The following is a 27,478-nucleotide window of genomic DNA, read 5'->3' on the forward strand; positions in this document are numbered from 1 at the left end:
AGCTGGTTTGATCTGCTACAGGTAACGAGGAGCAACCCAGTGGGACAGAAGCAAGCAGGAGTGCTGGTGGCAGTAATAATTCTCTCCTGTGGCAAAACACATTTTCACTGGGCCCCAGAGAGAAAGTGGGTACCAAGCAGGTCACCACGGAACCGCAGCTCTGGGCTCAGCTGGAGGTTTGTTGCTGAGCGGCACCAAGTCTAAAGCTCCCTTCTGCTGCCAGAGCCCCACCAGAGGGGCTCCTCAGGCTGGCAGAGCTGCAGTAACCACCCGAGCTTCCTCGGCATCCAGTGGGTGCTCCTAGACCAGACCTGTCCTAACATGCCCCGTGGAGCTTTTGCAATGAGATAGTACCTTTGTGAACACCATAATGAGGACAGGGCTCCTCGGGTACTCCTGTCTCAGGCTGCTCGAGGTGAACAATTAGAAGGCATTGAAGTTATCTCACTGAGCTATAAACAATGTCACTTGGCATATAACTTTAAATTTCATAATGCTGGCCAGCCTGTTATGGCTATGGCCAGGTATCAGGGACCTGAGGGTGCCCGTGATGGGCTTCTAATGACTTTGGTGGAACAAGCTGGGGCGACAGCCAGTAGATGAGCCAGCTCCCGAGAGTGTGGCAGGGAAGTGTGTAGCGTGTGTTCCGTGGTGCAACAGAGGTGGCTCAGAGAAAACTGGCTGAGCTGAGAGCACAGCATATGCTAAGGTTTGGAAAGGACATAATTATTTACGTAGCTTTTCCTGAATTTTAAGTCACAGTTCAGACAATGATTTCTGGTCCCACTTTCAGGCTGTTCCGCAACTAGAGAAGACCCCTTGTGCGGTGATTTCAGCTGTCCCTCTGAACCGTGCAGTGTGGCCAGTGGGCCCCACCGAACCACTGCAAGCGCCAGTGCTGACAAGCTGTGCTGCAAGCCCATGGCATCACTGCTGGGATCATTCCTGCCGGCTGCCAGGTCCTTCCATACAACCTCACCCTGGTACAAGCTCCGGCTCTGAAATGCCACATGACACACTGTCCCCCTTTTGCCCTTTGAGATACCAATACGCTAAAACTTGCCCCACAGCATGTTCACGCATGTGCTGGCCGCAACAGCTTGTCTTCCCAAGTAGCATGGGAGCTGGGAATGAGCAACCCGCCTGTTCCGCCACCCACCACAGCTGGCTTGGGCCAGCTGCAAACATCAGTCACTACTTTCTGTCTTTTCCATCCCACTGAAGACCGCTGAGCTGAGAATAGCTGCCTGGAAAACACGAAAAATACCCTGATTAAATAAGGATTATGTGCTGACAATTATTTTAATGCAGCAGTCATTTTTAAATTCATTTAATATCAGCCTCATTAAGGGACCTTAACGCAAATTTCCATCCTCGATCACGTTTGAAACCTCATCAAAACTGGACTTTGGGGTCTCTTTCCCAAGAAACCCGTTCCCCAGAGGTACCCTCTGTGAACAGGGGATGTCTCACAGCAATGGGGACCAGTGGCACATGACTGGTCATGTGTGGGTTCAACAGCACAGACCTGTTGGCTTTTGGCAGCTGCCCAGGTGCCCTTCCCCTCCCCTGATAAACTGCACATCCCAGCAGCTCCAACCCCTCCTCATGGACAGCATGCCGTTTATCACAGGGCTGATTTTAGAGAATGATGGATTTATTTGTGCTGTCCTGTTTAATAATCCAAAGTATGAGCAGGATATTAGTTTTGTAATCTCTCCCAATCCTTCTGAAATACAGTAATAAAAAATAGCAGTTGGGAGAATCTCTGGTTTAATATATTTGGGATGAAAATTATCTGGTCCTGATACCTAAAAATGGCCATCCTTAAGTTCTGAGATCAGGGCACACGCTATACCATAGCTGCTCTAATATACAACATAACAGAACTGAAATGGTGTACACACACACACACACTTTTAAACATGAATATTTACTAACATAAATAAACAGTGTTTTATAACAAAAGGCACAGATTTTCAACTATAAACAATGGAAAAATATTTACAATTTGCACATACATAATCCAACAGCAAGTGCACAATTGGTCACTTCCTTTTCTGCATTTTGAGATTTAGCTCCTTCCAAGCAAGTCAGTCAGTTCTGCAATGTCCAAATTTTCTTTCCCCACAAAAACTGCTACCAATGCCAGATAAGAGAGGTTATTAAAACGAATACTTCAGCAGCACAAGTTTTCAAATGGAGACAGTGTTGCTAACTTCTTCATATTGGATAATAAAATAAGGGTAGCTCTGATCATCATTAAAAATGACAAAAATCTGAGGCTCAAAGAAATTGTCCACACAAGAGTCATAGAGGTCACTGGTAATGCTGCCGGGGTTCACTGGCGGAGGTCTCCTCATGGTGTGGTTACCCACCGTGTACCTTCCCGTCAGTACTTTCGCCAGGAACATGTAATGAACTCCTCTGGGTGACCTTTTGGAAAAGTTATGGGAATAGCTTGCCTTTCTGGCAAAGTAACTGCCTTGTCCGAACATGGTGGCATGCTTCCCGCAGACACGCGGGTCGAAGTTGTGCTTGCAGATTCCATCCACCACGTCCTGGGAGGTGCCATGGAACAAATGCCTTTCGTTCATTATCCTGTCAAGCCCAGTCATTTTTTTTGACATGTATTCCTTTTTCCTGGAATAGAAAATGGAAAGGGAAGATTAGTATTCACTACAGATGTGCAAGGGAAACATAGTTTCCACTCCAGCTCTTGAAGTATCAGTATTATCCTCTGCAATAGCAGAGCTGCAAGAGGAGATGTGAAAACATTTCCATATGGCTGGCAGAGCAGGTCTTCCACTTTCAAATGAGGCTTTTGTGTGAAATAGGTATGTTTTAAAGGACCTGAACTATACTGCAGGAGCCAGAGTCTTCCACCTGCACAGCAGCAAAGGCAAAACAGCTTGAGAATTGCCTGCTTATCTTTGCCTGTATTTCACCTCAGATGCAGAAGGAAATTTTCCTCCAAGTGAAAACAAGGGCTGTGCAAGAACTAAATCCCACTACAGCTTCAGAAGAGGCCACAGCGAGGAATTACTGAGAGACAGGCTGGGTGAAGATGCTCTAGAGCAGCAGGAACACTGTAAGGAAGTCAGTCTTTGCTCACCCAGCCCAGCCCTCGACTTACTCCCAAGATTCTGCCTTCCTTGAGAAGGGAGAGAGAATCCCCAGATCTAGTTTCTCATCAGTTATGAAGTGGTCAATAGACGGTAATTTTTAGACACAGCATCTTTGGTTTGAATGGAACTGACAGATACAGGATTTCGTCTTTGCAAGGCCACTGCAAGGCCCTGGGTCACCATGATCTGGGAGCCATGCCACTAATGGTTATCTTAAATGTAGAGATGACCTGATGAAAAAAATGCCTCCTAATATGGCTTGAAAATGAACCTAAAGATTTTTCAGCAAGATATCCTAGACTTCTTTTGAAGTTTCTGTGAAGATACATTTTACAGAGGTTATCAGTAGATAGTATAATATTACACCTCTTACGCAAGAAACCTCAGGATATTTTCCAGATACAGTTGTTCAACTGAAGATGCTCCTTTTCTCCAGCGAATTTGGAGTTTATGTATTCCACTTAGCAATCAATGCCTATTTTTCAGCCCAAATTGCGTATTTTAAGGTATTTTTCCACTATGGTAGAAGAATGGTATTTGCATTGTCTTACCTTTTATATTTTTCCCAAAGAAACTGATTCTGCACTCTCAGTATTTTCAAAATTTTATATTTGGTCTCTGGCACAGTCTTGTGAAACAGGTTATAAATGGTTCTATAGCTTTTATCTTCCTTCAGAACAGGCACTTGGATGAAGTCCTGAGATGGATCCATACTAATCCAGGTTTCAGGATAGAGGTTTGGGGAGGTAATAGCAGCTGGAGACAAGACATGTGACAAAGCTGGTTCAGCTGATGGAGAGGGTACTGGAGAGTTGCCACCCAAGGTCCTAGTTGGGGAAGGAGAAAAGGTTTGTGCTTAAAACATCACAGAGGAGCTGCTAATCACATTTATTTCATCGCCAACATATCTTAAGCAATTGTTGCTTGTCGGTTCAGTGACAATTTACTCATCTTTAACCGCAGACTCATAGAACGGTTGGGCTGGAAGGGACCAAGTTTATTTATTTAATGCTTGCTGGTTTAAACATGCAGCTATTTCTGCTATTTTAATAACTCCTCTATCCACACAAACAAACAACAAAATCTTGACTTTCAGGGACGCTCTTCAACGTAGGGAAATCTTACTGCTTGGTGGTGTTTAAAAGCCTGCTATCATCATTATTTACATTCTGGAATGGGGTTACAAACTAGACAGGGGTTACAAAATAGACAGGCAGAGCACTACCAAATACGATTATTCTGTATGTCAGCTATACAGTATTCATTATTTTAACATAGCAAATAGGACATACAGAATAAGAAAAGATTAATAATGTAGCAACATTTAACCTCATTTCCTCAAAATACAAGGAACAGAAATATACACTTTCTTGCACAGTATGAATAATGACTAACCCCAACTAAAAGCATTTCGTAGGCAAAACTTGCTGGCTATGTAGCAGAGGAGATGCTATGTTTTTAGTACTACCCAGTATCATGCTGAGGAAGGCTCTCAGTTTCATTTGTGCAGGCCAGATGTAGATTTGCATTTGCAGTTGCTTATTTTCATGCGACAGAGCAGCCCCTACTCTTGGGAATGCTGCCAGGTAAGAAGTCAGGAAGGGGTGAAGGAGAAAAGCAGCAGCACGGATGCCAGAAAAAGAACAGACATTAGTAAAATCCAGTTAAGGATATCAACTGTGGTGGGGCAGGACTTTGTTCTTAACAAATACGTGCATCTCTGTGGAGCTTTTTCATACTCCAGAGGCTGCTAAATTTAGATAGAGAGTGTGATATTTGTGGCTTATGTTCACCTGATTATAATCTGACCAAACAAGCCTTATTCATCTGAATAATCCTTGCTTATTGGAGTTCTTCCACTTACGTCAATGCAAATACTTTGAACATGTAAAGCTTGCATGTTCAGGCTCTGGTTTTCACAACTCAAGTGCACAGCTCTTCAGCTCCTGCAAGCTGGTGAGGTTCCCTTTCAGTTGCAAAAATACATGGAACAGTCAAAAGTTCACCAGATGAGTATTTTACCAAAGCATTTTAATAGGAAAAGCTTCCATGACTCCAGGCCCAATCCACAATGAATGTAAACGGGCACGGTGCACTTGGAAGAAGGCAGCTTTTGCTAGGACAGCCTACAAAGTCACAGGTACCCACCATCTGGCTGGAAAGACACAAGGTATATCTTGTCTCTAAATCCCACAGATGACCTTAAATTAGAATTCATCAAAGTTTAATGAACAATAAAGTTCATGAAATTTCTAGGTCACTTGTGTTCTGATAATATAACACTGCCAAAACATAAGGTGAAATGTACTCTGACTAGGAGGAAATGGGAAAAGTGAATCCTTTGCATATTTGTCTTGGGCAAGCTGAGGTTTGACAACACCCAAAGACAAATCCTGCCTTCCTGCATATAACGCAAGTGGATTTTGCACACAGGAACAATAGGCAAACTCAATTCCCTGTGCCATCTTTGTAAAAAGAAAGTTTCCTGGAGAACAAACAACTCTCCAAAGCTTTGCTGAAGTCAAAGTCATTTTCTCCAGTGACTCCTCAGGAATCAATCTTCTTTTGTTCAGGCATGATGCTGCCTGAAAAGCCACAGAACCATGACTAGTGCACCCAGCCAACCTGTTCCTGAGGTACGCTGAAACACAATCACAAAGCAGTTTCTGATTGTCCCTGCTCATTAGCCTGCTTTTCTCTGCAGAGCCAATGTAATTATCTAGCTATTCACATCTTACCTACAGAAATGTCAATTAAGATTGCCTTTCAGAATATTTAAAGCTAGCGCTGTATTAGCTTCGAAGAACTATATGTGCCTTTTTTGTAAGGCCCATGAACAATTTAATGCGATTTTCTGACTGCGGGTTGAGCTTTTCAAATCTAGAAAAAATGTTTGGAGGAAAAAAAGGTCTATTTTTAAATTGATCCATTTGGTTTGGATCAGACGGACATTAAACTGTAACAGCACTCACGCTTCTCAGAGCAGACATACTTTTTAAAGAAGGGTTCATGTGGCTTTCACCTGCTGCTCAAAGCTAAAAAGATTTGCATGGATTTGACTCGACTCAGAGTTCTTCTGTTTATTAATAGTTTAACAGAAACTCAAAAGGTGGATTTTTTTTCTATGAATGATTATTGAGATAGAACTCTGCAATACTACAGTGTGCATTCAGTTATTTTATTTTTTCCTCCTAAAGTCAGTGGGTAAAAAACATTGCTGTGGAACTTCATTCACTCACGCATGGACTGGAAGACCAGTCGCAGAAAACAGAAGATTATGGATTAATGAGTAAGATATCAAGTACAACAAAACCACTGCAGTCCTTTGGTGTACTTTGTTACTTTCTTCTGACTAAACTATTTATAAACATCAATCATACAAGGGGAGCCATTAAAAAGTCAACATTTGTCAACCAGTACCACCCAGTTCCCACAGTTTCTAGTCAATAATTCTTTCCCAGTTTTGTAGCAGATTTAAGCAAGTTGGAGGGGAGGGAAATAAAAAAATCTTTGTGATAAGTGGAGGCAAATACTGACTTCTTAAGGACAGCTCTCAAAAATATTTAAAATACTCTTTTGTTCCTTGCTAAGAATTGGTAGATTTTCAATGAAGCATTACAAGGTCTTTAGATAAAGAAAATAAAAATGAGGTTTACTGCAAAACGACAGAAATTTCAGGGCTTATTTTATAGATTGGGTAGGTATGCATTGGCATGAATAGTTATGGTTAAGCCTTCGTGAGTGTGTAACACGCAAGGGTCCACTAAAATTAGTGGGAACTTTATAATTCTAGCATATCCCAAAATTATGAAGTTACACTGTAGTAAAATAGTCACTGCTAGCAAAACATCAGGAGAATACCTGAAATCCTTATTTTTCATTATGCCGATACTCTGAACTGCTGTAACTGGGTAGTCCACACGTAGTCTTTTTTACCTGCATCCTCCCAGTATCTTTTTAATTATTTTGGGTTTCCTTCCTGTAAAACTGTACCTAAAAATGTTTCTAACAGCCACACGTTTTAAGGCTCTGACCAAATTCTCTTCACCTCACAATCAGATGCAGTAACGACTCTGCACGCTAATGAGCACTGTAGCCCTGCTACAGCAGTTAAAGCATCTTTGATTGGCCCAGCATGCTAAGCTGCCAGTCAGACTAATGACTTCCATCCCTTTGCTAACAGGGCAATATGCTGCTAACTACTGAACTCTGACAATAATGTTTCCAACTGTGCTGGTAAGATCACAAAAATGGCATTTTTATGAGTTGTAATAAAAAATGACTAAAGTGCAACACTTTCCTCATTCCGCCTTTCGCGGGTGAGCATGTTAACCCCCAGCTGAGACGACAATAAAAACAAGGCATGTTTTAATTGTGCTTTAGATTTATAACATCTTTTTGAATGCTCACCTATAACTGTTAGCTCACTATAGCCAGTGAGATGCCAAAAGCTGGACAGTCCTTTGGCAAAGTTTAAGTACATCTGTGCTTCTGATGTTCTGAGATCCACAAGGTGCATTATAACCTTTAAATAACAAATAGAGCCTAGCAGTAAGGAGTTCCTCAGATAATATGTATTTTGAGAAGTGGCAAGCGAAAGCTGCCAATATGACTGAGAATTTTTATTATTGCTTCCGATTTTTCTACCCAATGATGCCTATCTCCTCGTCACATCTTAAGGCATACAGTTCTCACGGACAGACCAACATGGAGAACAAATGCAAAGTTTCCATTTTGCTGGGATACGTACTGTAAAAACGGCATCAGCACAATGCATGAGCGAAGAAGGGGTCTCCTCTTGATTTCTCTTCTGAAACACGCATTTTGCTGGAATCCATCTTTGATGTTTAAGATATACTGATTATGCCAAGTAACAAACCGAACTTCTTTCAGACCGCGGCAGCTGGCTTCTTCTATCAATCTTACAACAGGCTGTTTCAAAGAAATTAAGAAAACAAAAACATACACATGATAAATTACATGTTCAAGATGTAATATTTGTGCCAGAGATCTCAACGAATCCCTCTCTCTACTCCCTTCCTCTCTCCTCTCTCTCCCCTTGTGCTCTGAGGCACAAGTACATTCAGACAGCTGAAAAATGTTCCATTACCTGTTTGCAAGACGTGCCAACAAGGCAGGTTTCACAACTTTTCTATGTAATTAGCGCTGGTGCTGTTCAATTTTTACATGTCAAATGTTATTTCCCAATATCTAACCTAAACTCCCTTGCCACAAATTACCTACTTCTTTGTCTTTGCCCGTTGAATGTGAAAAGCAGAAGTCTGCTGCAGAATGATCTTTTATATATTAATATATTCTCTTTTTTCTTTCTTTCCTTTCTGTGCTAGAGAAATCCAGTTCTTTTAACTTCTCCTCACAGGTCAAACATCCTAAACTTCTCGTTATTTTTGGCACTTTGTTGCAGACTCCCTCCAGTTCTTTTTTATATTTGCAAAGCCCTAAACTGCATACAGTGCTCTGCGTTAAGCTTATAAAGTCAGCATGATGAGTGAAATGTGATCTAGTTTACACTGCCAAAATTATGAGCACTAATAAGGTTTTATTCAAAATATTATGCACAACTCTGGCCAGCCAAAGAGGAGCTCTTAACCACAACAAGTATTTAAGAGTCTTACTGGACATCTTACTTGAATAAAGTGAATAGAAGTATTCTGGGTTTGGTTTGGTTAGGTTTTGGCTAGCACAATACCATTTGACAGTGGATGTGATTTCAGTGTCCATAATTGGGGTTAATGAGTTAAAAGAGAGAGGACCTACTTACAACCTGATATGGAAAACTGTGGCTGTTAAAATCCAATGGGCATTGGTGACACTGGAACAAGTGTCCATAAACCATGAGTAAACAGATTTAAACTAGATATTTAGGAAAAGGTCCCTAAGGAGCAGGGGCATTTGTAGCCCATCCAACTGCAGCAGTGTACCTTGCAGGCAATGAGACAGCAGCGGGCTGGATCTAGTGATTTTGGACGCCCATGTTGTGCATTGTAATATCTTTGGGGACAGGTAAATAAATCAAAAAACTGCATAGCTAAACAGCAGTAGAGTTGAAAAGGCTGCATAGAGCCATCCCCCCGTCTTAAAACTAGATTTCTAGGGATTAGAAAGTACATTCTTGGTACTGACACGGCCAGTTTGCTCTCAAATTTGACAATTTAGTCAGCCTCTGTGTCTCCAATGTTTTCAGGGATAACTCAAGCTGCAGTCCAGCAGAGCAGAATTCTCCTTCTACTGCTTTTTCAGTTCAACACCGACATTCTTGATTTTGTTCCTCAACAACAGCTCTTAAGTAACTTTCCTGAATGTTCGAAGAGAAAACAGACTAAAAATGTACATATTTAGTATATAATGTACATAAGAGTTCTGATTACAATCCAAAAGCAGGATTCTCAAATATGTTAAATACCTCAGAGTATTCTCTCCAGCCAAAGTGGTCCCTGCAGAAGTATTTCCAGACTGTGTAGTAGTTGGAGCTGGAGCTGGGGCAGGAAGGTGTGGACAGCCGCCGCATTTGATCAAACTCAACAGTTTCATATAATTTCATAACATTCAAATCCACCCAAAACTCATGTCCCCTGGAAAGAACAAGAAAAACAGAATTCTCACGTTCTGTAATCCATTAAAAGGGTATTCAGAGGTAGTAAAACAGCCAGTTACAACTATAACTGGGACAGCCCCCTTCAGAGATACCCTCGATCTAGGCTGTGCTTGGGTCATACGATCTCCATCAACATGAGGATATCCCACAAGCTTGAAGTGGGCACAACACAGAGACAAGCTAATTGAGGACACTGAAGAGCTGTGAGGGCAAAGTAACTCTTCAAATGTCTCCAGGGACAATGGTGGAAAAAACATGGCCTTCAGCACAGGAAGACATAAAACCAAACCCAGCAGTCTTCGTAGTCCAGTGGTATTTATTCAGTATGCATGAACAGTACAAAAATCAATATACATATCCTTGACATTTTGAGCACAGCTAAGTAAACACATCACACAACCGTATTTGATGAAGCAGCCACATACTATTCAAAAGGTTATTCTTGTGAAAGTTAGTGCTTCAGGGAAGAAAAGAAAATGTAAATGGCTCCAGATGAGGAGCATCTGCTGCCAATCCACCAGAGAGTTTGAGTATCTTTCATCACGTGCCGCAGAGGAGAACTACCATAATCTGAAAAGGAAACATGATTTCACAATTATGGAGCCTACACTGAGGAATACTGGCTTTTTTTTTTTTTTAGTAGCTATACTGCAGCTACAAAAAACGAGTATGCAACTTCATTGACTGGTGCTTCCAAAAGGACCTGACAACAATAGGATGCTACAAATTAAGAACCAGAGTATACCCAAGAAAGGGTAAAGTTTTAGATAAGCTAAAGGCAAAAATAAAAGGGCACTTCCTCTACACTTCATAGGGCCACGTTTAACAGTGACTGTGGAATGCCTCAGCAGTTTCTAAAGCTATTTCATTGGGCAGTGTTAAGAGAAAGACATCAAATAAAAGAACATTCTTAAGTAAAACATGGCGTTCTAAAGCTCTGCTGATCGTTAGGCAATCACTGGTTTATTAGCAATCAAGAACTGAAGAAATTCATAGAAACTGGAAGAAATGACAGGAATATTCATTCCCGCCAGAAATCGGGGGTTTTTTGAACTGGGATTAACATATTTCCAAAATAATGCTGTTTACATAATTAGTTTTCTACTTTCATAATCTCTTTACAAGTTGTCATCTTACTGGTCATTAACAGTTACTAATCTTTGGCAACTGGAAATGAAGCTTTTGAGACTATATAAAGTATTTTCTTTGAATTCTTAACAGTAAACATAAACCAAGCTGATACTTGAAATCTACAGTTTATTTTTAAAACATTGGCACATTAATACCATAGAGATCGAAATACTGTGTATGAAATTTGCCACATCAAGTGACAGCTATTCTCAACATCTGTATGATTTGATGAATGCAGATTTGCTTGAGAATGGCTGCAATTTTGCTAGGTATTTCACACTGACTGGTACAGTTGCTGAGGAGTTTTATTATACTGCTTCCACAGAAAAGTACTGAAGAGTTCCCACTTTAAAAAATGATGATCAGCTGGAAGGATCCTTCAGTCCTCCACAGGAGGTACAGGTGCATAGCTGTTCTTGGTGTTTATCATCATCAATCAATTGCATTTGGGCCTGTGAAGTGCTAAGCACAGTTTGAAGTATTAAGCGCTTTCCTGACATAGACAAAAGGACAACGTGTCTCTTCCTATGGGCTCACAATCAGGGAATCTGATTTACTGCTGTTTGGGTAAATTTAGATTGCTTTGTTTTCAATAAGCATTCATGTAAGACTTAAAGATATAGCATAGTCTCAAAAGTCAGATCAGATGTCTTAACAATGCAAGTCCGTGAGCTACTTTTGAAGTTGTTTAGACATAGAAGTCATCTTTTTGCAGCTCCCCCAGCACCCCAGACCAAGGCTCCCCCCAGCACAGGTTTTGTCTGACTCATTTCAGGGGCGATTCCGCCTGTGGGTAGCTATCCCCGCCACAGCAGACCTGCCTGCAGGAGCTACAGCTCCAGCCAGCCTTCTTCCCCTTTACACTGAGAACTTACTACCTAAAAGGAACATCTTCCCGGGTCCCTGCACGTGATATTCTAAAAACCGTCATAGAACCACACTAATTAAGATGAAAACCTTGTCAAGATGACACTATCACACCGAATCAGTTAAGGATTTAACAGTGTGTTCACTACTTCCATCAATGTCATACAAAATCATTACACTTCGACTATGGGTACAGGAGGAAACCAGCTATTCTGCGTAAGTGTATTCTAATAACTTGTGTCTTCCCATCCAAGCTGCATCCCACTGCAAGACGTTTGATACACTAATTAAAACTGACATTCCACAGCCCACTGCATCAGAGGCTAGTGCACAGGCACCCATGCAACTCAAGAAAACACATACAAACAACAGCATGACAAGACAAACGTCAGATACAAGTGGCAGAGCACAGATGCAGTCAGAAGGAAAAGTAGCACTAAGCAAAATAAATGACCAGTACAAAGAGACTGAAAGTAAATGCAGGGCATAAAAAACACCAAACCACATATTTTCTGGAGTCAAAAACTCTAGTAACAGATCACCCCACCTTCCTCGCACTCAGTCATTTTGTTCCATAACAAGCTACAATCTACTTTATCTGAAAACAGCGTGTGAAATCACGAGGACATCATCTCTCTGAAATACCAAGGAGTGTTATTATTTATAGTATTTGCAGGCAGCACCACAAGCATGATATTTTGAGTGAATTTCATCATGAATATACTTTTAATGCTCCTTTAGGGCCATTTGCTTTTTCTTCTCAAAACGCTGTCTTACAGTTCTGAATCCCAGTGCCTAATAAAGCTGTCATTTTTGAGAAAAGCACATTTAGCAATTGCTATTATTCATATTATCCTTTCAGAGTGAGGAGCTTGACTCACTGTTTTGCGGTTATGTTGCACCCACAAATCCAAGCCCTGAATCAAGACCCCCAGGTATTGTGCTGCACACTGTATGAAACAAATACCCCAAAGCTATTTCTCAGTCCAGAACCTCACAATTCGAGCATTCATTCTCACTTCCATCTCTTTTCAAGTCAAACACCGTAACATATGCAAAGATCTGTGACCTCCAAGAAAGTGCAACGAAATAGAAAATCTTTTCTTTATGGGTAAATTATTTTCTTTTAAAGGTGGTAAACCCCAGCGGATTGTTTAATTTTATTGTAAGTCTGTATGTTGCATATGGTGGTGTGAAAACTGATAATGAAAAAATGTTTGCAGTAGTTCTATGCCAATGCAATGCAAAGCAAAGAGAATATGAAAATCAACCTACTCTATAAATATGATAAAGATCATCCACTAGCAAGCTGAACTCTTTTAAAAGGAATAGCCTACTGGTTAATATCCTAAAAAGTTAAAGGTTAAATTTTGAAGACTAGAAAGCAAATTCCACAGACACTTGAAACATGACTGGCTTCCAATAACATGACTTGGGTATTTCTAATATGGGCTTACCTGCGCTAAATACAGTCTCCAACAGACACACAGCTCCACAGCAAAGTAAGGAGAATCAAAGTAATGCAATGGGAGGGACTCTGTATAAGGAAAAACTCTTTCTGAGATGAACACACTATGAGACTGCTTTTCCTCATGCTTTTAATGTAGAGCAAGCAGATCTTCAGGATGACCTCCTACAATTCTGGGTTCAGAGTGCATATGCAAAAAAGGGCATTTGCATGCAGGCATGTTCTAACTGCAGAACAGGTAGGGAACTGATATGGCTTTCTTCCAATAGTGCTGTAACAACATGAAAACTTCACATACCATTTCAGTACAACAAATTGCAATTTTTTTCCTACAACAAACAAAATCTGTGCACACCTAAGTGTAGCACATTTATGTAGCTTGTAAGATTGTTCAAGATTTATAAGGCTGGCGGCTAATGACAGCTTACTGTGAAAACAGTTTCTCTGAAGGCTAAATATTTTTCTGCAAAACCTGTGCAGAATGTGCCAAATTATTTCTCAGTACTGAAAAATTTAATGATTGTAATGTCTGCTGTTTGGAGTTTCTTACATTTTTGTAGCTCATTGCTTCTGCCTCTTCTTTATCAGATTCCCCTCCCCTGTAAGCAAACTGAGGAAGACAGGATTGTCATCGCTCTGTGACTTATACTGACAATTCACTGAAAGAACAACCCAGGCATCAAGACCTGAAACAGGTGATTACCGCCCCGCAAACATTCTTCCTGAAAGCTTATGTACGATACCACGCATTAAATGTTCTTGTTTTCCCATTCTTAAATAGAACTGCTCAGTCTGCCTGTGAAGGTCACAGCATTTCTCAGCATCCCACCTTTTGGAGCATGCCTGTGACACAGAGAGCAGAGTACAGCTTCCAAAGCTCCCACGCACTTAGTGCTGGCTTTCAGCTTGGTTAATACAGATCCATTCTCTTCGGTTAAAGATGAGGACACTGGCTCTGTGCAGTTGCTATCAGGTTTACTCAAAGTTTCTCTCAGAATAACAGCTGCAGTTCAGAACCCCGAAAAATCAATCGCTATTTCTGGAAGAAAAAAAATGCGGTCAGGGTATTTCTTGGTATGGTATCTTCTATGCATCCCCCTTAGCTGTGAACAGGGAAAGGATGTAACATAGCAGGATCTACCTGAAACTCAAACTTCTGTTGAATTAGGGATGCTTTAAAAAAGGTATTTCTATTTTTCAAGTTGGTGGAGTGTTTAGAACACTACTTCCCGTTAACAGAAAATTTAAGTGGCCAAAATATCTACACAACAGGTTTTTATTTCTTTCCCTGAATAGTATCACAGAATCACAGAATGGTTTGGGTTAGAAGGGACCTTAAAAACCATTAAGTTCCACCCCCCCCGCCATGGGCAGGGGCACCTTCCACTAGACCAGGTTGCTCCAAGCTCCATCCAACCTGGCCTTGAACACTGCCAGGGATGGGGTAGCCACAGCTTCTCTGGGTAAGCTGTACCAGTGCCTCACCACCCTCACAGGGAAGACTTTGTTTCTAATAGTATTTTAACTAAAAACATTCAAACTCCAAATTTTCTACCTAACAGTAAACTGTTTGGAATAACATTGCAATATTTTATACAGCTGAAAATTTTACATGAATGCCTTTATTTAAGTGACTGCATCTGAAAAACACACTATGTGCCCAAAATCCTACCTCATTCTCCCCCTCCCCCCATTATAACATTGTGAATGAGGAAAGATACTCTTTCACAAAACCCCTTGATTCACATAAAATATATATTACTCCAATGCTCATTTACATTCTTTAACAGTGTATTTCTCTATTCAGAAGTATTAACTTTTTCAAATTGTAACATTCACTAGCTTTTAAGCTCTGAAATCCTAAAGCAAAGTTATTTAATAATAGCTCTCCAGTTAAAGCACTTCCTCTGTATATTAAAAAGCCTATTACCAGCTTACATAATGCAAAGTCATAACAAAAAATTGTGATTGCAGCAAGTGGCTGTGTGATTACATTCCTGCCTTCAGCTTTAAGACACCAGTGATGAAAGCAAATGTGACAACTGTACCTCTCAACTGTTTGAGGCCTTTATATAGGTGAAAAACCACAAATTTAGAGCTCAAGAACAGCAAGAATGCAAGATGCTCAAGGTTATGTCTGATACATTCTTTAGCATAATAATTTTATCTCCACACGGTATAATGATTTACTACTTCAGAGATACAGTGTACGCTATCTAAAGTACAGGGTATCCTCTATAATGTATAGACTATTGATAACATATAGATTAGGAGAGAGGAAATCCAACAATAAACCAGGCACACATCACCTTGTTTTATGCCCTGAAGGGAGCACAAAAGAACACGTAGCACATCACACATACGTGATTGCACAGTTATCTGCACCTCCGGGAGATGCTCCCATGCAATGGTGATGAAATACTCAGGTACTGTGATGATGACAGTGGCAAAACAAATATACATGAACCCAACAATTAAAACCCTTTCTTGTGTGTGGGGGTGAAACAGGCCCCTCCCAACACTTCCTTGGCACCATCTCCAAAAGATGAGCTCCATGAAAGGGGTCCAACGCTCTTTATGCTTTCCTTGGGCAGTTTATGTTAACGAAAAGGAGAGTTTTGTAGCTAATGGGATAAAAGAAAAAAAAAATCTAGTGTTTTTTACTGATGGACTTTGAAGTCTTTATCTGAAATATCAGTCTAGAGAAGGTCGGAAGGAGATTAGAAAGGCTAAATGTTTGTCAGACATTTGGGAAAGCAGGAAATGTATTTCAAATACCTTGGTGGGGCAAAGTGTTACTCCCAGTACCTCTCTGCATCATGCAACAGCCTTCTGTTCAGCTTGAAACCAGTAATAAAAACAATGCTGTTTTTTTCTACAGAAATAAGCCCCTCTGCAAACACCACAGCTTTGCCTCATCTTGCTTCTGAAGCAGAAAATCACTATCCTCATTTTTCCCTGGGAAAGACAGATACACAGAAAGACTAAAACATCTTCTCCCAAGTCCCACAGAGAATCTGCAACAGAGGTGGGAACAAAGATTTAAGAACTTCACTGACTAACCAAATAAAGGTCTATAAAATATCGGCACTGAAAGAAGAAACATATCGAAAACTCTTAAGAATGCATCTCACAAACCCAGATCTGGTGGTGTACAACAGCACAGCTCAAAATAAAATTCCACGTGTTTTCAAAGCAGAACCTGGTTCCTCCACATTTTCTCTGTATCTTAACTATAAGGAGTAACACAAAGACATAATCTCTTTAGGACACTGAGCTGAGTAGGTACATTGACTAGAAAGTTACAACATTGACGTCTTTTTTCAGATGAATGTAGCCTGCTAAAATAAGGATATTTGGGCTTGCTCTTCCTTGCATCCTTCTGAGGAACTTCAGCCTAATGTGTGCATCGTCTGTGCTCTTTCCGTTCAATATGACACATGTTCACTAGATGTTATGTACAAATAGATGATGAGGATAATAATTTTGTAAGTGCTATGAAAATGCATGCGGCTTCAAACTCTTCTCCTAAGTTCAGTTACATGTCATGAGTCTTACCGCAAACAGGGTTCAGAAAAAACAGAAACCTAGTGCTCAACAAAGGTCTGTACAGGAAATGAAACTCAGTTCCCATCAGAACAGCTGTGATACGAAGCAAGACTGAGAGTTAAACACCCCTCAGATGATGAAACTGGTGATTTTCTCTCTATGACTAAACCAGTTCCACTCTGCAATAGCAACAAGCTGAAAACCGCTCAGGGGAACAAATTACCTTAAAAGATTTTAACAGGTACAAAACCCTTCTGTGCTTACTGTTGGAAACACAAACTGAACTCAGTGACTGTAGCAAATATGTCTGTCATTTACACTTTCTAGTGACCCCAAATTAGCAGTATTTAACCTCATTTGTAGCAAACAGTTTTTTGATGTTGCAGGCTGTAGTCCAGTTTTGGGTGAGGGAACTTCAAGTATATTGTCCATATGAAGTCTTTCTTTTTAAGCAAAGTACTGAAATAGGAACATCAGATCTTAGACAACAGCAGCCAAAATTTGCTCCCATCAAAACCAATACCAATTCCATAGGAAGAAACAGTAAACAAGAGCTCAGGTAACACTCATGAAGGGACATTTATAAAACAGCTCTTCACAATGTAGGAATAAAAACGCAGCCAAATCCTAGCTAGTGCCATAAGAAGCATGAAAGGAAACTAGGAAGCTTCGCTCACAGAAGCAACACTTTACATGAGGGCAAGAACAAAAACAAGCTAGCAAACATGATCCTGCAGTCTTGATCTTACAAGTATCTAATCATTCTTAAATGGAACAGAGGGGCAGCAGGTGACAGGGCAGGAAATTAGTTTCATATTCTACTTAATACTCCCTCATCATGTCACACTGCCTCTCTCTGCTGTGACCCTAAGCCATGCAGGGGGTGTTCAACAAGGCAGACTCAGAAAAGAGGCTTACCTTTACACTTAAAGAGCTCCATCACCAGAGAAAAGAAAGAAATCTACCAATATAGTAGTAGCTTTACTGCTTTCCCTGTATTTTTTTAGAAGCTGGAAAGGCAGGTTTTCCCTGCCTTACTACTGGTGACCAGAGGTGCCCGAAAAAGCAGTCTTCTGTAGTTTTCACAGTGAGAGGGTCTCACCTGACTTGCATGTTTGTAAAGCTGAAACTACTACTGGTATATTGGTCCAGATGTATATACAGCTTAAATGAAAGCCTGGCTCCAGATCTGTCTCAGGGTGGGGTGGTGAGGTGGAAGGGAAGGGGAGGAATCAAACTCTCTCACACACCAAGATACCATCTCTGGATCAGAAAGACATTGAGGCATGACTACTGGAAGATGACAGACTGTGCTGAGATGTATGTCTGTCCTGTTAAGAAACCCACTATTGGCCACTTTTGAACAAGAGGTACCAGGTTAAAGTGTCCTTTTGTGTGAAGTGCTGCTAAGTTCTAAAAATCCGTAGCAAAGAGGATGACAAACACTTTCAAATCTTCCAAGTATTACTGCATGCACCATATTTCATAATTCAAATCCAAGTTACAACTTCTGTTTGCAGTAGAGGATAAACATGGATGTCCTTGTCTGAGATTGCTGGTTTCAAAGATCTCCTGCCTGCACCTGATAAGGATACATTTTGCACAGAGTTTTGTTAACTTACATTTCTGTATCAGTAAATGTTTTAGAGACAGCACAAGCACCACTCTGAGTGGCAACAGAGCTGACAGAAGAACGGGTTTTCAGGTAAGGGGAAAGGCATTTGCTTTCACAAAGCTGTAATATGAACACCTTCTACAGCACTTAGGTGGAACCTCATGTTCAAAGCCCCACTTTTCACAACTGTTCCGCACAGACAGGCCTGGGTATTCTTTGGTTGTGTTTTGTTTGTTTGTGGATTGTTTTCTTGTTGTTGGGGGACAGTTTATGCAGTTTCTCTTTTTTAGAATTCTATCCAATCTCAGGCCTTAAAATACCTCTGAAATGTACAATAAATAAATAAACTGCATCGGTTTCATTAATGCATTATAAAAATTGATCATACACAAGTCTAACATTGACTAGTGACCAAGTCTGGTTGTTTTGGTATCAGAATGTTCCCTCTAACATTTCATGTCACATCCTCCACATCCAGCTTCCTAAAACTGGACTCCTATCTATATACATTTGACTACAAGTATCAAATTCTGCAATTATTACCCAGCTCAAATCCCTACCGATTTCAGCAAATACATGTACCAACTAGGAAGGAACTTCACGATCACTGCTCCTACTAAGCAAATAGTTTTAACAGACTCATTCTGCTCCTCATCCTTACTGAAATGGACAGGCAGACAATGTGACAACCATGTGCCTGCTCGATTACCTGTGAGCAACTCTTCTGAGCAATCTATTTCACCAAGCATAAATCTTTGTGTTCAGAAAGGACTGTTTTATTACCGTAAGAACACAGGGAACAGACTGACCTCAACCTGAAGCCTGGTGACAGCTGTTTCCAAAACTGTAATCTTGTTTATTGACATGAAACACGAAAAGGGATACAGGAGTGATTGCTGATTCCCACAGCAGCTCAATGTAACACTTCTAACTTCCCTAGATTTGTATAGCTAGAAGCCAATTAGTTTTATTTCATATGTAAATGATATTATAAAGTGAAGCCAAGAGGAATTCATTGAACCATACTATTAAAAGCACAATGCAAACACTTCTAAAATCACTTTACATGCTGTTTTTATTTAGAGTCTTTGTCTTGCATTTAATTCCTTGCTGGAAGCAAAGAAGCTCAAAACCATTCAGATGTGTATGTTCAAGAAACATCACAGAAAATCACCAGACACAGTGAATTTTAGCTGTTTTCTCATCTCCGGCATTATCAGTAACATATGAGTTATCTTGCACATTGTGGCAGCTGTGTGGATCAGAAAGATAACTGCCTAAATTTAACTACTCAACAGGTCAGACAACCTGCAGAAGTCCCTGAACAGCTGAAATGCTTCCACTATGCTTTGTATAATTTTAAAATCATAGAAGCATATTTGAACCACAACAGAGAAGCAAGCTATTCCATGAACACGTGAATGAAGGAATACTACTTCCCTGTACATTTACTTTTGTCCCTACTGTTCCTTTCCAAGTCCGACTGATAACCCTGCTGGGGAGCAGACAATATTTACTCTGACTTCATCCAAGAACCATGCATGTATACTGAGTAATTAGTCAATTGCTCCCAGGCAGAATATGCACCACCTGCTTTTCCCTGACTGTGTCCCTGGCACACAGTGATATCTCTTTGCCAAGAGAAGGGGTGGAATTTTCAACCAAAGCAGGGGAACTGATGGGTCAGGAACTGCAAAGTTATTTTAAACAAATCCTTGTGTAATCAGTAATGATGTTGCTTATTTTGAAGAGCAACACATGCATGCTGAGACAGGTGTGTGTGGGGAAAACCTGCTTAGCTCTGCAGCCAAGTATTTCCCCTTACTAAAGGGTTATCTTAAAATATCCCATCTTGGGTACTCTCATGCTGGAAAGCAGTACTTGGCATTGTTCTCTCCAATACTTAGCTGCAAGCTGGAACTTTTCCAGGGCCTCTCCCCACACGTATGACGAAAACTGAGAGCTTCTAAGTACTTTAACCTGTTTAAATTCATATCCCCCACTTGTTCAGATAGTTTGGTATTTGGCTTTAAGTACCTGATAAGACTTCAGAAAGCAAAAATATAAACAATTTATGATAAAGTTTTACATTCAGTTTAAGGACAAACTGCAACAAAGATCTCAGGCAGTCGTATTACAAAGTAAGTAGACAAGATTTACCACTTCTGCCTTAAGATCGTGTTCCCTTAGGTGAAAGGCAGTAACTTAATGTTGTTTTAATGTTGTTTTCTTACATTACTCACCCCAATAACATGAAGATAAAGAAAGATTTTTATAAATAGCTATTTGAAGAACACCATATTTGAATTTAGAGCTTATTCTCTAACTGAGCCAGTAAGCCCAACACTTTGTTGAATAGCCCAACTTTCTTGGAGGAGCACACAATGGCAATGCTATGCATGCAGTCTGTAAGCATTACTTACTGTGCCATATAAACTGTGTTTAAAGCAAACGAGAATAAACAACTACCACCCACTGGTTGTCAGGCTGGCTTCTGCACAGCCCTTCTTGGACATGCAAACTGCTGAACAGACATTTCCTTGTTGTATGCAATCTGTATAGATAGGCCTGTAAAGCTTGTCTGACCACAAGAGATTAATAGCTTTAGCCAAATAATGCGGTAACCATGTGAACGATGAGCTGTTCTAGCATGTTTGCAGCCTCTCAGCAAGGTTCAACACGCTGCTATCTGCATCTTGTTGCCAGGAAACACAACATCGCCCAGGAACATAAGGGAAGCCAGGTTGCAGTGACCAACCATGAACTCCAGGAAGAGTCACACCGAGTCCAAGCAGTCCACACATAAAGGTTTAGCAGGTTTTTCTGACACAAGATGATGTTGCATAAGAAGAAACTGGCAAGGATACACAGTAAAACATCTGCTGACTACTTCAAAACCTAGCTTAAAAAACCATGTTAAAACTAGGTTTTAAGGCCCATTATATTCGGTGTTTGAAATCAGAAGCTTTAATCTTGGGAGGAAGTTTCACTCCTCAGTTCTCACCAATACTTACCCTCAAACATGAAGCTCTTCCAAAGGATGAAATACATGTAAGAGCTACAGAAACTGTCAGTTTGTCATTCCATGGTAAGTGGACATTGTAAATTTACAACAGTTATCTAGCCTTGCACTGAGGCATGATTTTGCAGCAAAGATCTTCACAACATCTTTTAAGAGAAGGAAGAGTACAGGCTGTAGAATCAACAGCTTAAAACAGAAAATTAAAAAATACTGATGTTTAAAGTAATTGTTAAGTCTCAGTAGACTACTTTCACTTGAAGAAAACAGTCAGACAGATGCTAACGGGGTAGCCAGTTCAACCCAACAAGATGAAGTCTAGTTTGAAGTCCAAGAATCTGCCTCCACTTAGACAGCAGAGTTTCAGACCAACTGCAGCACACCTGGGTTTTCTGAGATCATTCTGTTTCTCTGACTTCATTCACAGTAACAGAATGTCATGTGTCTGGCAACACACCCACTCAGTTTCTTCCCAAACCCGTGGGTCAGACAGAAACCGTACATCAAGAGACCGAAACACCCACCAGACTGGAAGCCTGCAAAGTAAATGTAAAGGCAGAAAACGCTGTCCAGCCAATGCTAGAGGCTGGAGATGATTAAGCAATTATGAAACTTTTTTTTTAATTAATAATTCTTAACTCCATCATTTAGAACATGTAGCTCCTGTGTAGTGATGGATTCCGTGATACAGGCTGCAACAAGAAAACTTTGTGCTTGTTTGCAGAGAACTCAAATTATTTGCATGGGCTTATTTTATTTCTGCATTTGCTGATTTGTTTTCAGAAATTATTTTAAATACTTGGAAAAAATGGAAGTTTCTCTTTTAAAATACAGCGAATGTTACCTGCTATGCAGTTACAAGATTTTTTTAATTTTTTTTTTTTTAAGCATTCCATCAAGAAATCTATTTCCTACTTCACTTTCATTTTCAGTGTAAGTGGAATTGCCTTCAGGAAAAAGGATGAATCCATAGGCTAATGGAGCCTGAGTTTTAGTGCCTAATCTGACATCCAGTTAAGTGAAAGTAATGACTCACATTGATTTTAAGCATTAAATTGCGTCTCTGGTGCCTGATGAGAAATCTCCGCCTACAAAACAAAAATTCAAACGCGTAGGAAGAAGTGCTGCACTTCTTTAGGAAGTGGAAGCAAGCAGAGGCAGTGAGAACAAATCCACAGGGACTCAGATGGCAAATGGAGTTTGAAGTTTTCACTACACAACTACAGAAGCATTGCTTTGAACTGACTACGGCTGGAATGAGTTGCACCAGGTTTATAGGTTAGGCAGGGCAGATAAGATAGGAGCAGTTTGCATTATATGCTTCCTCCAGGCTAAAAAAATAAATAAATAAAAAGCAGTCTTCACCCCACTTTCACACGAACATGGACTACACAGATCTGATAAACTTGAAAGCATCAGCACTCCCGCTACTACTCAATATGGAACATGCATTACAAAGTTGAAGAAGTTTTGGGTTAGATTTCAGGGTGCAGGATTAAACCTAAATTGGTAACAACCATAGAAACTTAAAAGCTGCTTTCTAATTTCAGAAAATGAGTGGATAAACACTACTATGTATAGAGGAAACAAGAATTTCTAATAAATTGCTTAACAATTTTAGATGACAAACAGACGATCAGCATTTCTGAAGGTATTGCTCAGGTTGTTCATAGCAAATTAGCTGAAAGGTCACCACATAACACCAACCCTATGAAATTTCCAGTCAAACGACTTAACAGAGCACCTTTCTGATTTTAGTTGCTTAGAATGTAATAATGAAACCTATGCTTGGAGTGCACACAGCCAATCTGTATTCACAGTGACAGAGAACAACTGCTGCATCATTCCTGTTTCAATCACCTCAAAGGCTCATTCATGCTGCCACTTTTCCTAATACAGAGAAAACTCTCTTTAGGAACGTTAAGAACAAGCATAATATTACACAACAGTCTCCATCAACTCCATTTACACAGAGCTGAAATGTCTTTATTTCATACACTTCCAGTCTTCCAGCTTCAAAAAACACTTTCCAGATGCTAAGCAGTAGTTTTAATAGGCATGCAAGAATTTTCTGTTGTGGCAAACTTGTTAGTTATTATTCAGGTAACATCATCATAAGGATTATAAAACACACACAAAACATCAGGAAGAAAGAACACATATTCTATTATACTTCTGCACCACAGCTCAGTTAAGTGCCCTTGCTAGTAAGGGAGTAAGTTTAGTTACCTACCGATATTTCACTTTGATCCTGTCATTGTCAGGGTTGCAGTAGAGCCTTTCCAGATGCTCCTGGGAATCATTGGTCACACTTTGCCAACTCTGGGTTGCTGTCCTCCTCACCTGCCAGTGGTATGGCAAAACTGTGTGATGTTTGGGACAATCACTGCCATAAACACAAGTGCCCTGGAGAAAATCCACACAAATTTCTATTCCATCTTCCTGATGGGTGTGATATTGCAGCTGGTTCAAAAGCTCAAATACGAGATCAAGAGAAGCTTCTTCACTTTTGTCCTGGAATATTCCACCACTGAATTTATTGCTTAGGCTCAAATTGTATTGCATTGGACAGCTAGTCTCTTGGAAAAAGCCAGATGAGTAGCTTTCTAGAATCTTGTCTGGGAACAAAGGACAAGGCGCACCATCACTAGCAGCAGGGTGCAAAGGATGGTCCTGGAATGATTCATTACTATTATCAGCAGCAGTTCCAGGAGTCGTTTCTGGTGAAAGGTCTTGCTCTCCTGACTGGACATCCTGCTCAGGATGCCCAGAAGGATGAGCTACTGGCAACTGACTCTGCACATTTGGAGCTGTTGGCATCAGCTCAGTTACATTATTTTCTGGTTGGGGACAAGAACTACTGAGGTCCAGAGTCTTTTTCACAGCTGGCTCACACAAATCACTATGACCACCACTCTGGCCTCGGGGCACAAAGACTCTATCCAAGGTCCCAGCTCCCAGCAAACTGGTAAAGATTGGCCGCAAAGCCCGGAGAGTTTCTGTGTCCAATCTCTTCTGCACTTGCTGCTTCTTCTTGAAGCAAGGTTTCACTGGTGGTATTTTTTCAGACAGTCTTATCTGAGGAGGAAAGTCCTCTGAAGGAGGGCACTTCATTCCTGGGCAGTGAGCCTGCTGCACAACACACGCTGGCTTTGGTTCCGTGTCCATCAGACACGGACTTGGCTCTCCCAAATCACTTTCAAATGTCCCAGAGCCTTGCAAGAATCAATCTAGGGCAGAAGGGAAAACAAGACAGTTAATCTCTCTAATTGCTCATGGTTGACACGAACAAGATCACCCCTGGAGAGGATTTTCAAGCCAGCAACAGCAAACTCCTCCCCTCTCTGTGACTGTGGGTAGCCCCTAGGCACGTAAAGCATGAAACCAGCTAAACTCAGGCTAATTAATCCCAAACACACACTCATCGTCTTCTCTCACGTGAAGTCTTAGAGACACTCAGGCACGCACACGCAGTCCCAAGGGGAAGAAGGGGAAGCAGGAAAGGGGAATGGGCTTATGCTCTCCTCGTGATGATGTTTAATAATAAACAGTGCTTTAGTTCATTATATTCTATAGAAGTGAACACTGCATTGTTCATTTTCATGCTTCCCTCACACACAGACCTGAGAATAGAGGCATTAGCAGACATACATCCCTCAATGTTCCCACCACACTTTAGATATTCAAACACCATTTTTTTCTCCCACCAGATAAGCAGGCGGATGTATGCATTCCACTTCCATTCACATATATCTTCCCTCATACAACCTCACACACCCACCCAGCAGCTGCATCAACGAACTGCTGGCTTCACTTAAAGAACAGCAAACTTCATACCAGCGCCAGCAGGGGCCAGGATTTAATCCTTGTTTTTTTAGACACAGGAATTCAAGTGCTTACACCCTGTTCCTCCTGCTATGCATCTGACACTGACAGTCTCATACACTTCCAGACACTCCCACGTCATCTACAGCCACTCTCACATGCCCACACTCTCACACTGACTCAGACACACAGGCTGTACTCCGTCACCCTGCTGTGACACACAGAGCTCATTTGCCTCTTGCTAGGCTGGTCAGCAGGAATTAAAACTAGGCAGTCAAGAAAACAAAAAGGTGCCAGTTTGCTAGTTACTCAGGAACAGAGGAAAAATGATATGTCTAAGATGAAAAACTATTTTTTTTCCTCAAGTAGAAATAAACAGTGCGCCTCATACGTTCACCAGAAAGCAAGCTCTATGGCTTTTGATCAGGAATCTCGTAATATTTGATTACACTTAATTAAACCCTCTTCAGTCTCCTCGCACGTAGCCTCAAAGCTTAGAGTGGAGCACATTAAGGATTACTTCTCGGATAAATGTATTTCAAACAAAGTAATTCACATTTCAAAACAAAATCCCAGAAAGGGATAAAATTTAACAGTAATTTCTTACTACTGACAATTTGCTCTGGAAAATTTCTCATTGAGTCTTCCTTATTTTGAAACACACATTTAGAAGGCTTCTGCATTACTGTGCGAAACAGCATGTCAGGATTGCCAGGAAAAAGGAAAAAAGTTGTACTTTCAGTTTCCCATTTTTAGATTGAATTTAACGCAACCACTAGATTTGCCAGTTAAAGCTCGTATATATTGGCACCTGTTATTCTTCCACAGACAAACCAGGTGTTTCTCCTTCTAAGCCATCAAGGGTACCTTAAACTTTCAGGTAACTTCCAAGGTTTAAAAATCCTCAACTCTGAAAGCAATCAGATGTTTCACTTCACCGAACCCAGGTTTAACAGCCCTGGTGAGGCGACACGCAAGAGGCTCTTCCAGGGTCTGAGGAGTCCTGCTCTGCCAACAAGCTAAGTAAGTGACTTCTCGTCACTTTCGGCAGTAACTCTAACCCTAATTCAGTATTATTATCACTCACTGGATTATCACTTAAGTTTTGCTGTGATTTTTAAAGAACTGCCTTCTTAAGAGTGTAGAGCTGAATCCCCCAGTAACTCTAAAAATAGAAAACGGTGAGAATCAGAGTACCCGATTTTATTCGCATTTCTGATTTTTAACACCCCAAATCACTCGGTATTGTTTAGAAACAACGTTAACAGTCACCAAGAGCAACGCTGATTTGCACAATAGATTTCAACACAGGAAGATCTCTTGGTGCGAGATTTCAAGCCCCAAGTACTCGCCATCTCATGCGAACCACACCTCCTTTCCCTCTGCTGAAGAAAGCAAGCCTAATGGTCCTAACATAAATTTTTTAATATGAAAAAACGTAAGAAACAGCCCAGACACAAAACCTAACAAGAGCAAGAGCAAGCAAACCCTGACGGACAGACCGCCCCGCAACTTTCTGCAGGGCTGCAGCCACTGTGAGCGGCAGGTTCCCCCGTAGCAACCTACCAGCTTTTGCTCCCCCCGAGCGAGAGTCCTGAGGTTCTGACCCAATTTAAGGATAGCTTCGAAACAAGATCAGTCTTCTGGTGGGGGAAAAGAAAGTAACGGATGAACCGACTGCTGCAGCCGGGTGCTCGCAGGCCAGCACTTCCACCTTAAACGCGCAGAAACGCCTGTGTCCGAGCTCGCAAGTCCCAGGCTGTTTCTCGAGTTGCCCTCGGGGTTACCAAGAGACGGCGGCGCGGGGAGGGAGGGAGGTTGGGAGCAGCCGGAGCGGAGCCCCGGCGCTGCGGGGAACGGCAGCCCGAGCTCCCGGCCGCCCTGCCCGCCCAGCAGTAGGTGCCCCACGGCTCACGCCGGCCCGCCCCGCAGCTCCCTCTGCGCCTCACGCATTCTCCTCGCTGTTTTAAATATCGCTTCCCGAGAGCGCTCCGCAGGCGGCCGTGCTGCCCGGGGAGGGGCTCCGAGGCGGCGGCGCGGCTGCTCCCCGCAGCCTGTGCCGGGAAAGCGGCCCGCCCCCTCCGCCGCTCCGCCCCGCCCCAGCCACCTCCCTCGGCGCCGGCCGCCCAGGGGGCTCCGGGCGGAAGGGCCCGAGGCCGGCGGGCTGAGGCACGCACCGTTCTGTACTCGCGGCAGCCCTTCGTGTACTTCCGTGGCTCAAGCCCCGTGTTGAACCCGCACCCAACCAGCGACACCAGAG

At 41.5% G+C, this 27,478-nt stretch overlaps 1 protein-coding gene across 3 annotated transcripts in view; it reads right to left on the reverse strand.

Moving 5' to 3' along the window:
* Positions 1 to 1,914: 1,914 nt before the first annotated feature.
* TIPARP (TCDD inducible poly(ADP-ribose) polymerase) overlaps positions 1,915 to 27,478 on the reverse strand; it is a 41,194-nt gene continuing 15,630 nt past the window's right edge. For 2 of the 3 annotated variants that reach the window (XM_065674711.1, XM_065674710.1), the window contains exons 3-7: positions 23,627 to 24,623; positions 9,553 to 9,721; positions 7,879 to 8,060; positions 3,680 to 3,955; positions 1,915 to 2,643 (exon numbers count right to left, since the gene is read on the reverse strand). In XM_065674711.1, the coding sequence (XP_065530783.1) occupies positions 2,196 to 2,643; positions 3,680 to 3,955; positions 7,879 to 8,060; positions 9,553 to 9,721; positions 23,627 to 24,561 (2,010 nt within the window). In that variant the 5' untranslated portion in view covers positions 24,562 to 24,623 and the 3' untranslated portion in view covers positions 1,915 to 2,195. Of the gene's footprint in view, positions 2,644 to 3,679; positions 3,956 to 7,878; positions 8,061 to 9,552; positions 9,722 to 23,626; positions 24,624 to 26,784; positions 27,294 to 27,478 lie in introns of those variants that run through there. The other variant, XM_065674709.1, reaches the window with a different exon arrangement.

The sequence above is a fragment of the Lathamus discolor genome, chromosome 3 (genome assembly GCF_037157495.1).
Source record: "Lathamus discolor isolate bLatDis1 chromosome 3, bLatDis1.hap1, whole genome shotgun sequence".
NCBI classification, from domain to species: domain Eukaryota; kingdom Metazoa; phylum Chordata; class Aves; order Psittaciformes; family Psittacidae; genus Lathamus; species Lathamus discolor.